The following is a 13779-nucleotide window of genomic DNA, read 5'->3' as shown; positions in this document are numbered from 1 at the left end:
GGTCATGTATCTTCCTTCTGCTCTTATGAAAATAAGACATACTTTTCCAACTATTTTCTTTTGCTGAATCACTGTAATTGTGTTTCTCCAGAAACCCTTGGAATGCTTTTTAGTACAATCAACATCCATAAATATTTGTCATTCAGATTTGCAACCACCAAGGGTACAATATATCCAGGGCTCACAGAGTCACATCATCTACTTTTAAAAACCTGGATCCCTCTATTTCCTCTGAGCCCAGCTACACTCTTCATAATACTTGGAAGGGAAATGGATTTTCCCAGCAATGATGTACACCATGCTGTGAGCTATCCCTGGTGCAATCCAAAGTATGCTGAAGTGGCTTGGTCTATTAGCTATGCGAAAGATCTGCTCAGTATGAAGAAGAAAGCTACTTTAAAAAATAGTAATTAACACAGCTATATGCATTTTAAATCTCGTTAGGGGTTATGCCACAGGAAGCACCAGAGTGCAGGTCTATCCTTCAAAATAAACAATGTTAACAGGCAAGTGAATTTTCATCCCTAACTAGATCTGCTAAAGAACAACAAAAGAATCCAAAAATTATTCTTCATCTGGTTCAAATTCACATATGGTATCTGCATTAAACCCTTTTAATTCTGTGAAATAAAGATTTAACTGAAAAGTCAAAATGCTACAAAAATATCCTGGCTGTATCAATTTTCAATGTGTCACTTGTGATATTTCTCATGGAAGGCAAAGTGGTGAAAAGGCAATGCAAGACAGAATTTCCAGAACTGTTTTTAAGGTATCAGATGTTCAACATTGGCAGTCAGATAGTTAATAATTTTGTCTACTTGCAAGTGCCAAACTCTTCCCAAACATTATACTATTAAAATATTCTTAACTATCAAGCCTCTTACAAACACAATGTATACACAGAAGTGTAATTAATGTGTTCAGTAGAGTTTACTCCCAGGTAACTGTAAAAGATTACAGACATTATTATTCCTGGGAGGACACAACAACATCACTGTCTTAACATTCAAATATGCTTTATAATTTGGAACACTCCTCATAGATAATTCTTGGGGTGAGTTCAATTGCATAGGAGTCTTGATGGCGCAATTTTGCCAGATCACTGGAGAGAGTTTCAGCCCCCTAGCCTAGTAATTGGAGGGCCTGAGCCATGACTCCTGATAAAGGCTCACTACAGAAAGGTAACTATTGAAGACTTTGATAACAATTCTACACTTCAAAGTTCTATTTTGTGGACTTTCTCTGTGGCTTCCCATATCATATCCGTTTCACATATGCTAGTTTTGCAGCTACCACATGATGATGGAGCCTGTAATGGTCTTTCTTGAAAGGTACTGCGTATAGGAATGGTTTGGCAAAAAACTCAACTAGGCTCAAAGGAAACGAGATGCAGAATTCTTGGAGGAGAGTCAATGGCTATTACTCAAAAGTGCTAAAATGACTTCTCCCTATTTGGATAGTTTGTCTCATGGTGAAAACCAATAGTGAATCTCTTGTGCCATCTGGGTCAGTATGCTTTGAGTGAACTAGGGCAGCTGGATTCACCTCTTGGGTGCTACTTCAGGTTTCTGGAAGAATCAGGTAGGTGTCACTGAGGGCTGTACGGGGAACACCATTCAGGCTCAGGGCTCAATAGAGCAGTTCAGGAGAGGAAAGGCAACTGCCTGGCCTTGGGGCAGAGAAGATCTGTTTTACTCCCTTCCCCTTTCTCCAAATGCATCTACACTGTAGAGTTAATGCAACTTGACATCGCTTTAGCTCCCATGGCCCAGTGCTATAGAATCCTGGGAGCTGGAGTTTTACAAGAATTTTAGTCTTCCCTGCCAAAAGTGCTAGTGCCTTAACAAACTACAAATCCCAAGATTCCATAGTGCTGAGCAATGGCAGTTAAAGTGATGTCAAACTGTAATAAATGTACAGTGTAGATGCGCCCTTTTTTGTCTTTAGATTGCATACCTGAATGCATAGAACTGTTTTTGCTTATTATTGTATAGCAACATGTTTAGTGAAAGCACTTTATAAATAACAAACAGAGAAAAAATGATGACGTTGATTGCATAAATATAATATGGGCAGTCACAGTTCAATGTCTGGAGAATGTCATCTTTATTTAATGATGTTCTTCAGTTACTTATGGCTGTGATAACAACTAATAGGCCTGGGCAATGACCAGTCGGACAACCTTAGAAGTTCTGAACAAGATTCTCCAAGAACAAGATATAACCTCAACACCCAGCAGACCTCTTTGCTTTCCCCCCACCCTAGTAAAAAAAGCAGGGGGGGGGATAGCAAACCCAAGAAAATAAATGCATTTATTTGACATTTGTTGGGCTCTGATTTGTACAGGCTCTTAGCAGTGTTGATTTGGGGGTCAAAGTTAAATCTATAGCAATTTCATTATAAGGGGGGGGGGGGGAAACCCTTAAAAATTAAATCCATATTCAGCCAATATTAAGACAACCAGAAATGTCACAAAAAGAATGCTTAAGTATAATTACCATATACACACTCTTCTGTGCATTAGGCTGCTTTGACCACAGACATTCAGATGATTTTTGAAGGGTTAGCTGAAAAATTAATGTTGAAAAATTAATGGTGAATTCACATGGAGATTTAAAAAGTGTCCACTACATGATCTTGAATGGACAAATAGTGATGAAAATCTGGGTTACTGTGAGTTTACCTTAGACAATACAGTGATGAAAATACACTCAAAAATAAAATTAATATCTAAAGAGTCCACCCCATAGGCCTATCAAATCAGAAGCATTTTCAGCTCAATGTGATTTACTCTCAGATAAATGTAGGAATGTGGGAGGGCAAGCTCCCTTGTACTAGAGACACCAGGTGAACATCAAGGATAAAAACTGTCACTGTGAAAAAAACTATCAATATATTTGTCCTGCTCTTTCTGCCAAGTGTGAACCCTAAAGGCTTTGTAGTTAATCAAGAAAGCAGAGGTGAAACATTTTTCTACTGAATGTGTATTCTAAACTGCCTAGCTACGGACTGGAGACTGGCTAAAAATGTTAAAATGTCAGATGTGAAAATGACCTTAGCAGCAGCAATCCTTGTTGCTTTGAACTGGGTTGAGCTAAAAGTGGAAAGAAACAAAATATGTGGATGAGCCTGGAACATTAGGAAACCTTTTTCTGGCCATAAGAGATAGTGGAATAGACTCTTTTGGAAGGTGGAGAAAATCCCTCATTGGGTGTTTTTAAGCAGCAATTCAATGGGGTGCCTTGAGTAGTCGATTCCTGCATAGTTGGACTAGCTGACTGTGGTGAATTTTACCTGGTAGGTCGGAAAGGGAGCCTGGATAACAGTAAGGCAGGCCTCCATTTTAGGAGGGAATGCCAGAGAGGCAGCCATCTTGAGTGAGAATGGTTGAAAGAGGGGAGGAGTTTAGAGACTCCTAGGATTGGCCAGAGCAATTGGGAGGAGCCAAATCTGAGGAGGGAAAGAAGGTAGCTTCAGTGAGAATGGAGAGCTGGGAGCTGGTGTGTGAAGTAGAGTTTGAAACTGGGTTTGAGGGAGAGAGCTAGGAGAGAGAGTGTCTGTGTTAGTGCTGCGAGCTGGCAGGAAAAACATCAGACAGCAGTCGGATCTCTTGTGAGATTTAACACAAGAGATTGGCTCTCCAGGCTGGGTTAGTTAACAGGAAGAACTCTAGGGTAGAGTTAGTTAATAACCCAGGGGCTACCTAGATAGGCGAGTCAGACTCATCGCTATTCTCTGAAAGAGAGCGAGGGTTTTGTTAACAACAGTTAGTTCTGTTTGGTTAGCTCTGGCTGGAACAAAGTGAAGAGAACTGTTCAAGCAGCCAATCAAGCTGAAGTACTTTTGTAACAAGACACGCTTTTTGTATCTCTCAGGAGTGGTTAGTTGACTGTTTTAAAAATAAATCTTATTCTATTTGACTTTCAACCAAGTCTCTACTGTATATCACTCCATTGTCAAGCCTTTGTGATAGTTCCAGCAATTTTAACACCCTGGTACTACAGAAAAGCCTCTCAACAAACGGTTGTTTGGGAACCAGGGATAAAAGCAGTGTTGGCAGGAGTGAGAAAAGTTCATTTTGAATATATTTTTACCTGTTCTTGAAAAAATCCTAACACACCTTAGGTTGGTGGCAGCTTTAATTCAAAAGAAAGTTTAAAGACGAGCAGTGTTCACTTCATCATAACACATCTCCATCATCGTCTCGCTATCATATTGGAGGCACAGGAGTGGGATTTTTTAAAAAAAAATTAGGAAAGGAAAACCTCTGGGAAGATCCATCCTGCCTGGGCATAATATTAATAAGCCCCCAGCCTTGCGTCTTTTGTTATACTGACCTTTGGAGCCTCTCTCCCAATTCTGTGATGCTATAGAAACCAGCTTTGATATCCGAATCCCACATACAGTAGAGTCCCGCTTATCCAATCTTTGCTCATCCAACATTCTGTATTATCCAACGCAGTACAAGGTGAGAGGAAAAAACAAGAACCCTTGTCTGTTTTGGTGCTAAATTCATAAATACAGTAATTACTACATAATGTTACCATGTATTGAACTGCTTTTTCTTTCGATATGTTGTAAAACATGATGCTTTTTTACTTAATTTGTGAAATCATAATGTAATCATAATGTAATTTGATGTTTAATAGACTTTTCCTTAATCCCTCCTTGTTATCCAACATTTTTCCTTATCCAACATTCTGCCGGTCCATTTACGTTGGACAACGAGACTTTTTACTGTATTGTAAAAAGAAATTAAATACGTGCTTATTTTTAATTGTAAAGCTGGTGCAGTGGTTTGAGTATTGGTCTACCTTAGACACCGAGAACTGGAAAGCCCTGGCCCATAAGCGCCTGTGACCAGCAGTGCTGTAGAATTTGAACAGGCACAAATGGAGGGCGAAAGGGAGAAACGTGTCAAGAGGAAGGCACATCAAGCCAACTTTGACCAGGACCGCCTTCCATCTGAAAACCGATGCCCTCACTGCGGGAAAACATGCGGATCAAGAATAGGGCTCCACGGCCACCTACGGACCCACGGCCAAGACACCACATCTGGAAGACCACCATCCTCGAGCTACGAGGCATTGCCTAAGTAAAAGTAGAAAATTGGTCTACTACAGGCATGGGCAAACTTTGTCCCTCCAGGTGTTTTGGACTCCCACAGTTCCTCACACAGCCTCAGGCCCTTTCCTTTCCCCTCTCAGTCTACACTGCTATATAATCCAGTTCAAAGCGGATAATCTGGATTTTATATGGCAGAGTAGATGGGGCCTTGGTTGTGGATGTGCTGGTTCTCCCTCCTGTTCTGGCTGGCGTTGGGCCCCTTCCTCCCTCGGATCCCTGTGCTAGGCCTAAGGGGCAGGAGAGGAGCCTCCCCTCGCGCTCGCCCCTGCCTCCCGTTTCCATGGCCACCGCTCCACCTCCCTCCCTCCCGGCGCCCTGCCCGGCCGCCCCGTTTCCATGGGAACGCCTTCCCTCGGGTCCACGGCGCGGGGGTACCCGAACCCATCCGCCCGCAGTGCGCACGCGCGGCCCGGCCTAGGCGCGCTCTCTTCCGCCCGGGGCCTGGCAGCAGCGAGAGAAGCCGGGACCGGGATTTGGACCAGGCCCCTGACCCGGCCCAGGTGAAGGGGCTTGGCGGAGGGGAGCCACTGGGGGGACCAGCCCGGGCCACCCCCTTCCCGCTGCGGGCACGGCGGCCCCCATAAACTGCCCCCCGCCGCCTCCCTTGGAAATAAATACTCCCTCTCTGTGGCAGTGCCAGCCCCACGTCGGCCCTGGAGGGGATTGAGGGCAGGCAGGACGGCGGGCGGACAGGCGGCGGCGGGGGGGGGGGGGGGTAGGGATTTCCACAGCCTCCCCGAGGAAAGGTGCCCCCTCCCTCCTCCCCCCCCCCCCATTATCTGGGATGAGGATGGGTTATGTTGAGGGAAGCTTTTTGTGATGCTAATGCTGCTAATATTATGATAAATAAGAATTTTTGAGAATCAGAGGCCTATGAAAGAGGAGAAGCACCCTTTGGGTAGGATATACTTGAGAGGCTTCTGGTTTTATTGTGACTTGCTCCGGGAGTTCAGTGCTGGGATGCAGAGGAGGGATGCTGGGTGTCCCCTCGCTGCCTGTCACACCCCATAGGCCCCCTCTTGTCAGGCCCAAGGTGGATGCAGGGAACCTGAGGTTCTTTTCAGCCACTGGAGAATCCCACCTCCCCAGGGTGAATGGGAGATTCCTTCCCTGTGCACTCAATGCCTGTCTTTATTCTAGCATCACCCACTCTGCATATCCAGCGCTTGGGCCGAGGCCATTCAAGGTTCAGCCATGACAAGGTGAGAAGGAATGCAATGAGTGCCAAAGGCAAGATGGTTGTCAGAAATATCTGGATCTACACTGATTTGGGCTGTAGTACTTCCTATAATACAGTGGTTCCCAACCTTTGGGCCTCGAGGTGTTTTGGATTTCAGCTCCCACAGTTCCTAACAGCTGGTACGTTGGCTAGGAATTGTGGGAGTTGAAGTCCAAAAAACCTGGTTGGGCACCACTGCTATAATAGGTGTAGGGGAATGCTGGAAGAGTGTCTGTGACAAGAATTGTAATCATGGAATAATAGAGGAATAGAGTTGGAAGAGACCACATGGACCATCTAGTACCTCCCCACCATCTACTTCGGTTCAATGGGTATACTTTGACAAGTTGCTTCTTTGCTTTCTACACAAGAATATAGTTTGTGAGCATGAAGCAAAGAACTTTGTCACAGTTCCTCAAAAATGCCAAAGGGTTTAGACCAGTGGTTCTCAACCTTTGGGTCTCCAGATGTTTTGGCCTTCAACTCCCAGAAATCCTAACAGCTGATAAACTGACTGGGATTTCTGGGAGTTGTAGGCCAAAACACCTGGGGACCACAGGTTGAGAACCACTGGTTGAGACCAAATTGTGTTTCGCGGAACCCTAAGGTTCTATGAAATGGCGCTCCATGCAGTCATGCCGGCCACATGACCTAGGAGGTGTCTATGGACAATGCTGGCTCTTCGGCTTAGAAATGGAGATGAGCACCACCTCTCAGAGCTGGAAGGGGAAGCTTTTACCTTTATCTGTGTTTATTGTTTCTAGGCATTGAATGTTGGCCTTTGTGTTTGTGTATGCTGGAATCCACCCTGAGTTCCCTCAAGAAGATAGGGTGGAATGCAAACAAAGTATCATCATCATCATAATTGGCCTACCACAAAAAAATACTTACAATATTTTTTTATTTTTTGTTAAGAAATCTATGCCAGAGTATGAAGATCTTAATGAAATTCAATGTACCTCTGCTTTAAAAATGAATTTTGAATCTCTTTTTTTTTCAAAACTACTTTATACGAAACATCAAGGCAATAGGAGTAGATGAAAGAAGTTTGTGGGTTCACTGTTTAGAGACAGAGTTAGAGTTCTGCAGGAAAATCAGGAACATGGTTAGTGTTTCATGAGGAGAAAAAAAATCTTTGGAAGGGTTCCATGACCAAAAATGTTTGGGAACTGCTGGTCTAGTTTTCCATATGTTAATACTATATGTCATTGAAGGCTTTCATGGCCAGAATCACTGGGTTGCTGTGAGTTTTTTGCCGTGTTCCAGCAATATTCTCTCCTGATGTTTCGCTTGCATCTGTGGCAGGCACCCTCAGAGATTTGTTCACAGGTCTGTTGGAAACGGCTCCGGGCAACAACAGCTAGCCTTTGCAGCAGCAAGGCTACTCAATGCTAATCAAGCTGGCTAATTGCAACATTCACACTTGCTTCAAACAGACAAAGGTTCTTTCTCCTGCCCTGGACATTCTGCAGATATATACACTCCACTTGCCTCGTTTCCAACAGACCTCTGTACAAACCTCTGAGGATGCTTGCCATAGATGCAGGCGAAACATCAGGAGAGAATGCAACTGGAACATGGCCATATAGCCCAAAAAACTTACAACAACCCTGTTAACACTATAGTTCGTTCCTCTTATATTTTATACTGGCAGGGGTTTTGAGGAGTAGAAGTCCAAAATATTTAAGGATACCTTCAGATCTAAGGAATCACAATATTATTCCTCTAGATATTTGCTTTGAAACAACTTCTTTTGTTTTCTTTATTTGTAGAACTGATCACAATATTTTCTCATCTCTTCCAGCTCTCCTGTCTCCAGGGTTGTATACAATGGGAAACGGAACAGCAGTCCTCGCTCTCCAAGCAATAGCAGCGAGATCTTCACTCCTGCACATGAGGAGAATGTGCGCTTCATCTATGAAGGTACAGCACTTGACATGTGCAGAGGCTGACTACAGCAGTTGTTGCATCTCAGGTGCAACAGTGGAGATTGCAACATTGCATGCTACCCTATCCCTGACTCAGTTATCTTTCTCATGTTGTTGTCAGTTCTAGTACTAACATTTTTCCTACGTATGTGTTTAAATACCATTTGTGTCAATTGAGAGAAATGGTTGAAAATGAGCCTCATAAAAGCCAGTCTATCAGATGTAAGTTTGACACTTGGACTTGACAAGCTTTTAAAATTCTGCATGTCAGGCCCATCTCTGATTTCACAGCCCCCATTGCAAACCCTCTCTAGCTGCTGCTTTTCTTGCATCTTAAAGATGCTTCCATTAATAAAGATGGAATTTTTGAGTCTTCCAATGGCTAGCAGTAGTTTTGCCAAAAGAGAAGGTTCTTTAATCTCCATGCGAGATTATTGCTCTATTCTTCTTTGCAGCATGGCAGTGTGTGGAACGCGATCTTCGTAATCAGATGGCAGGTGGTGAGCGAGGACTTGTGGAAGAATATGTGGAGAAGATGCCAAACCCCACTTTGAAGGGTGAGTTTCCCTTAGTCTTTTGTGACCTTTCATTAGGAGGTCTGACTTAGCAATGGTTATCCACAGTTTGGTGACATTCATCTTGTTGTAGTGCACTATATGTAGGGCTGCTTTTGAAGAGTGTTCAGAAATGTGAATGAGTCTTAGTGATACAGCAGATAAATCTTACATTTTGCCATCTTTGTTGGGATTTACTTTATGTGTAAAGGATAATTTCCAATATTAACCTACCCTGCTCATTCAGACTATAATTTGAAATCAATTGCTATGTTTCTTTATAGTTGGAGATGAGGCAGATGGCTAAATGGGAAAGGATCTTCCCAGAAGTTGGTCCCTGGCCCAGTAATTTCTTCCCACAAGCAGTGCATTTCCTACTATCAGAGAATCATAGATCTGGAAGAGATCACAAGGGCCATCCACTCCAACCCCTTGCCATGCAGTCTTCCTCTCTCCTGCACTCCTGCTTTTGTTCAGAAAAGCATTTGGAAAGGAGACCTAATATGCCCAACTGCAACTGCCCTCTTCTCTTTTTTCCTTTTCACGTTGAAGTTTGTATTAGTTTTTTCTGGTTTGATAACATGGTATCCTTTGGGGAGGGTGTAAATTATTATTATTATTATTATTATTATTATTATTAGTGTTAATTGTATTCAAAATCACAACACACAATGACAACAAGTTTCTATAGCTTTATATAGTCTTCACTGTTTTTCACTCTGCTAAATCTTAAATGTATTTTTTTAAAACAAAAGTGCACGACTGCTAGATTCTGGTGTATATTATTCCAGAAATAAATGTCTATATTGTCTCTTTCTCAGGTTATGTTTTCTTTCTCAGTAACTCAGTAATAAATGATGATAATAATAATATAAACTGTCCGTTATCTTAACTCTCTTTATGTCTTTCACTTTCACTAGAAAAGTTTGGTTGTATGCTGCAAGTCGCTTCTGACACAATAAATAAAATAAATAACTAGAAAAGTACTATGCTAACTTTGCCAAGGGGATAGCAGAGAACAAAAATTTAAACATATACTATAAAAAGAGCCTTGCTAAGTCTGATCTAGCTGATCCACTTTTCAGATCCCAATAGTGGTCAGCTTGATGCCTCCAAGAAAGAGCAATATACTCCTGAAAGTGTAACACATTCGCTTATGGCCAGTAGGCACTAATAAGGCTTCTTTCCATGAATTCAATGATTGATAGTGTAATTACAAGTATCCCTATTTTTCTTAGGGTGAGATACCAATCTTATCTAGAGTACTTCTTGCTTCTGAACATCGGTTACAGCCCCGCGTAAAATTTTAGACTGCCTAGATTTTGGCTGACACAGTTTATGGGCTATTGAGTCACACTAGACGGTGGAGGAACCAGGTTAAGCACTTTAATTACCAGTTACCTATGGCTTGAATTAGTGTTTAGTGTGGTGATTGTTACGTGATGAGAGTCTAATATACTGTATTTGTTCTCTAAGTTGCCTCTCTCTCATTTCTCTTGTTTTGACAGCATTCAAACCTGTTGACTTGAGTGACCTAAAGCGGCGGAATACACAGGACGCTAAGAAATCCTAAGTGGCTTGGTCTGGCCCAGCCCCAAGTGCTGGCTTGTGGCCACCGGTACATGAATTTGATGACTTTGTGTTGGTTTCCTCCTTTGATCTGGATCACGCCTGGGGTTGGCTTTGAATTTCCTAGGAAGGATTGGCTTCTTGCTCCTCCTTCAGCAGGCATAGGCAGCCTGCCTTCATTCTACAGTTGGGCCCAGGATTTCTCTTTTTCCTTAGTAAATGACATTTTGCTCTGGTAATGATTGAGAAGTTGATATGTGTCCCATCTGATTAGGAGTGTGGAATAAGGCAGAAGAATCGGGAACAATCAGGCCTACTCTCTCCCTATAGTCATCTCTCTCTCTTTTATTAAAGATTTTAGCACTAAAAGATAGTAGAGAGGGAAAGGGGGGAAAGAAAGAGAAAGGAAGAAAAGAAAGCAAGAAATGGATTACTCCCATTTGTCCTTTTACATATTACAACAGATATACATATTACATAATTATTCATGCCTCACTCTGTAATATTAATGCAGTTTTTCTTTTTCTAAAATGAATTCCTCCTAATTAACAATACCAAAAGTTACTACGTAATTTTCCTTTTTGCAAAAAGTCCATAAGGGGTTTCCTATTTGTCGCTAATGACCTTTCTCTAATCAGCAGGGCAGTTGGTCCATTACAGCTAAATATATCAGTTTCTCCCACAGACTCCTCCATAATATTGAGTTCTTCCATCTTTGAGTATACAACGATTTCTTCTGCCATGGTCATATACTGGAGCAATCTTCCATATGACTTTACACCTAATAATCCCAAAACAAGCAGTTCTGATTTTAATCGAGTGTTAGTCTTTAAAATTCTCTGTACCAACAAAGGTATTTGTATCCATTTTTGGGAGCTTCTTCACATGTCCACCACATATGACTAAATCTACCCTTTTTGTTCACATTTCCAGAATACATTAGAAATGGCTTTAGAGGTTTCTGTGAGTTTTTTGGGTTGTATGGCCATGCTTCAGTAGCATTCTCTCCTAACATTCATCTACATCTGTGGCTGGCATCTTCAGAGGTACTCACACTACACATTTTATAAGCTGATAACATAATATAAATTTCAGTCCCTTAGACCACATATTCTCCCATTAGTCCATTTTTATATTGTAATTAGTGTTCTTAGCCCATTTTATCATACAATTTTAAATTATTCATCTGTTGAAGTTCAAACTTCAACAATTGTTTATGCTTCTTAGTAATTACATGCTCATCATTTGTATATACTTGATTCAAATTCTCATTTACTCTATTTAAAGCCATACACTTTTTATCCTTTTAAAATCTTGTCATTATTTGTAAATAAGAATACCACAGAAAAGCATATCCAACTTCTTCTAGCAGCTCTCATGATTTAATTTTGTACTCCGCCAATGCCATTTCAAATTTTAGTACATCAGTCAGCTGTCTTTGCTGGTATTTTTAATTAAAAATTATTGTCCTGAGGCCCATAAACACATTTTAGGCACATCGTTGTTTGTATCTGTTCCATATTTGCAATAGAGGATGTCTTACAAAATGATTTTTAAAATTTGCTTTAACCTTGACTTTTAGTACCACAAAAGTCAATGCCATCCAAATCTCAAATCGTGCCCTTCTAACTCTAATAGTCTTTTATTTCTCAGCATCATCTGCTCCTTAATCCAAATGAAACAAGAAGCCACAAAATATAATTTAAAGTGAGGTAAACCTAATTCTCCTTGTTTCTCCGCATCTTGTAATACCTTCTACTTGCGGTTTCTTCCCTTGCCAAATAAATTTGCTTTTACATTTTTGCCATCGCTTAAAAAGTATACCAGCCATCAAAATTAATATTGTTTGGAATAAAAGTATCATCCTAGGTAAAACATTCATTTCTATCATTGAATTTTCTCCCCATAGTTTTCTCAACCCTAACCCTTCTTGATACAAGCTAAGAGATAATGACCCTCGGACAGAAATAGTAAGGGTTGCTGTGGCCATCTTATCAATACATGTGGAGATTTTGACTGAAACACATAGTATCTGAGCTTACGGTCTGGAGGTGAAAGAGTGTTGTGCTGCGTTGACTATATGTTAAAAGCCAAGCCCTTCAGAAAAGTAATGGGAAAGAGTAGAAAGCAGAGGCCAAGGCCCCAGGACCAATTGAGGGGATTCTCTGGTATGGACAAAGCTTAGTGGTTTCCTTTGCCCTGTACTGAAAAGATATTCCAGGTTCCGTTGCCTTTGTACCCTGTCAGCAGCCCCATCTGGGAAAGGGGAGCAGATGCGACATTTCCGAGCTAGCCCCAGAGCCCAGTCCCTGTGCCCCAGCATTGCTGGGGGATAGTATTGGTATGTCCTGAGACTGGCAAATGACAGAAGTGCCCCTGCTTCTGTTCAGCCCAAGCACTGATGCTGGAAACTATCCAGATTGGTAGAGGAGGGATGTGGTGGCTGTTGCTTTCCTTTTGTTATGCCCTCTCTTGGTCTGTGTCTGTCTTCAAGGAGGTTTGTAAATAAAAGCTGGTTAGTCATTTTGACATTTTGTCGTGAGAATTTGTTCATCCTAAGTCTGTTCCTATGGTTTGAATGTGCTCTCCAACCTCTCTCTGGCTTTTGTGTTGTACTCTGATCTGCCTCACATGAATCTACAGTGAAGTTTCTCAGAAGGAAGTGAATTAATTTTGTTCTTTATTTTGCTCTAATCACAATATTTTGAAGATTTCATGACTTGCTTCCTAAGAAATAGTCTCCTAATGCTGGATTACTGAAGATTTGTAAGTTCTTGAGCTAGGTAGCTTGGTCTTACCTTACTTGCAGTGTAGCCGATCTGCTGTGGCTGTGTAAATCTCTTGAAGGGTCTTAACCTTGTTCAGTCCAAGAATTAGGGCAAAGGTGGCCATATCTAATTATATCTGATAACTGCATATTCAGCTGCTTGTCTTTAGAAAGACTGCATTTTTAATATAATATTTATTGTGAATATATGAGGAATGGCGAAGGGTACAAGAGTGGATATAGAACAGGGGCATTCTTAACATCTTACACATTTGTCGTCTTCCATTGTTATCTGATACAAAAAAGTTTCTATGATGTTAGAAAAGAAAAGAGAAAAAACAGCATTTCCTTTTTAATCTAAAACCAAAGGATAGAAAAGTGGGTGCAGAGTGTTTTAAAACAAAGGAGATAGAAAAGTAGAAAAATATAAAATAGAAAGACCTAACGAACGCTTCCTACCCTGTCTCTGCAGTCGTCTTCTTTCCAAGATCCCTTGGATATAATTGAAGATGCTGTTGTTATTGTCACTAACTTCTCTATTTTTTCTTTTCTTGTTATTCCTACATCCCTGTACTACTGATTTCCCCTTAATAATGTAAAAAAAAAAAAACCTCT

General features: G+C 41.4%; 1 protein-coding gene across 1 annotated transcript; it reads left to right on the top strand.

The window, feature by feature from the left end:
* Positions 1-5585: 5585 nt before the first annotated feature.
* Positions 5586-12926, top strand: MCRIP1 (MAPK regulated corepressor interacting protein 1). Its single transcript, XM_060764876.2, has 5 exons — positions 5586-5627; positions 6268-6329; positions 8151-8269; positions 8730-8831; positions 10337-12926. Exons 2-5 carry the CDS (start codon positions 6322-6324, stop codon positions 10399-10401), a joined length of 294 nt encoding a protein of 97 aa, XP_060620859.1. The 5' UTR covers positions 5586-5627; positions 6268-6321; the 3' UTR covers positions 10402-12926.
* The last annotated feature ends 853 nt before the right edge of the window (positions 12927-13779 follow it).

Source organism: Anolis sagrei, chromosome 2 (assembly GCF_037176765.1).
Source record: "Anolis sagrei isolate rAnoSag1 chromosome 2, rAnoSag1.mat, whole genome shotgun sequence".
NCBI lineage: Eukaryota > Metazoa > Chordata > Lepidosauria > Squamata > Dactyloidae > Anolis > Anolis sagrei.
Note: the sequence above shows the minus strand (reverse complement) of the source record. Positions and strands in the feature narration are given on the sequence as shown.

What these genes read in the sequence shown, in the direction of transcription:
- MCRIP1 (XM_060764876.2), top strand. An exon ending in TGTGCGCTTCATCTATGAAG is followed by an intron (nt 8,270 to 8,729) that starts GTACAGCACTTG and finishes TCTTCTTTGCAG; the next exon opens with CATGGCAGTGTGTGGAACGC. An exon ending in GCCAAACCCCACTTTGAAGG is followed by an intron (nt 8,832 to 10,336) that starts GTGAGTTTCCCT and finishes TTGTTTTGACAG; the next exon opens with CATTCAAACCTGTTGACTTG.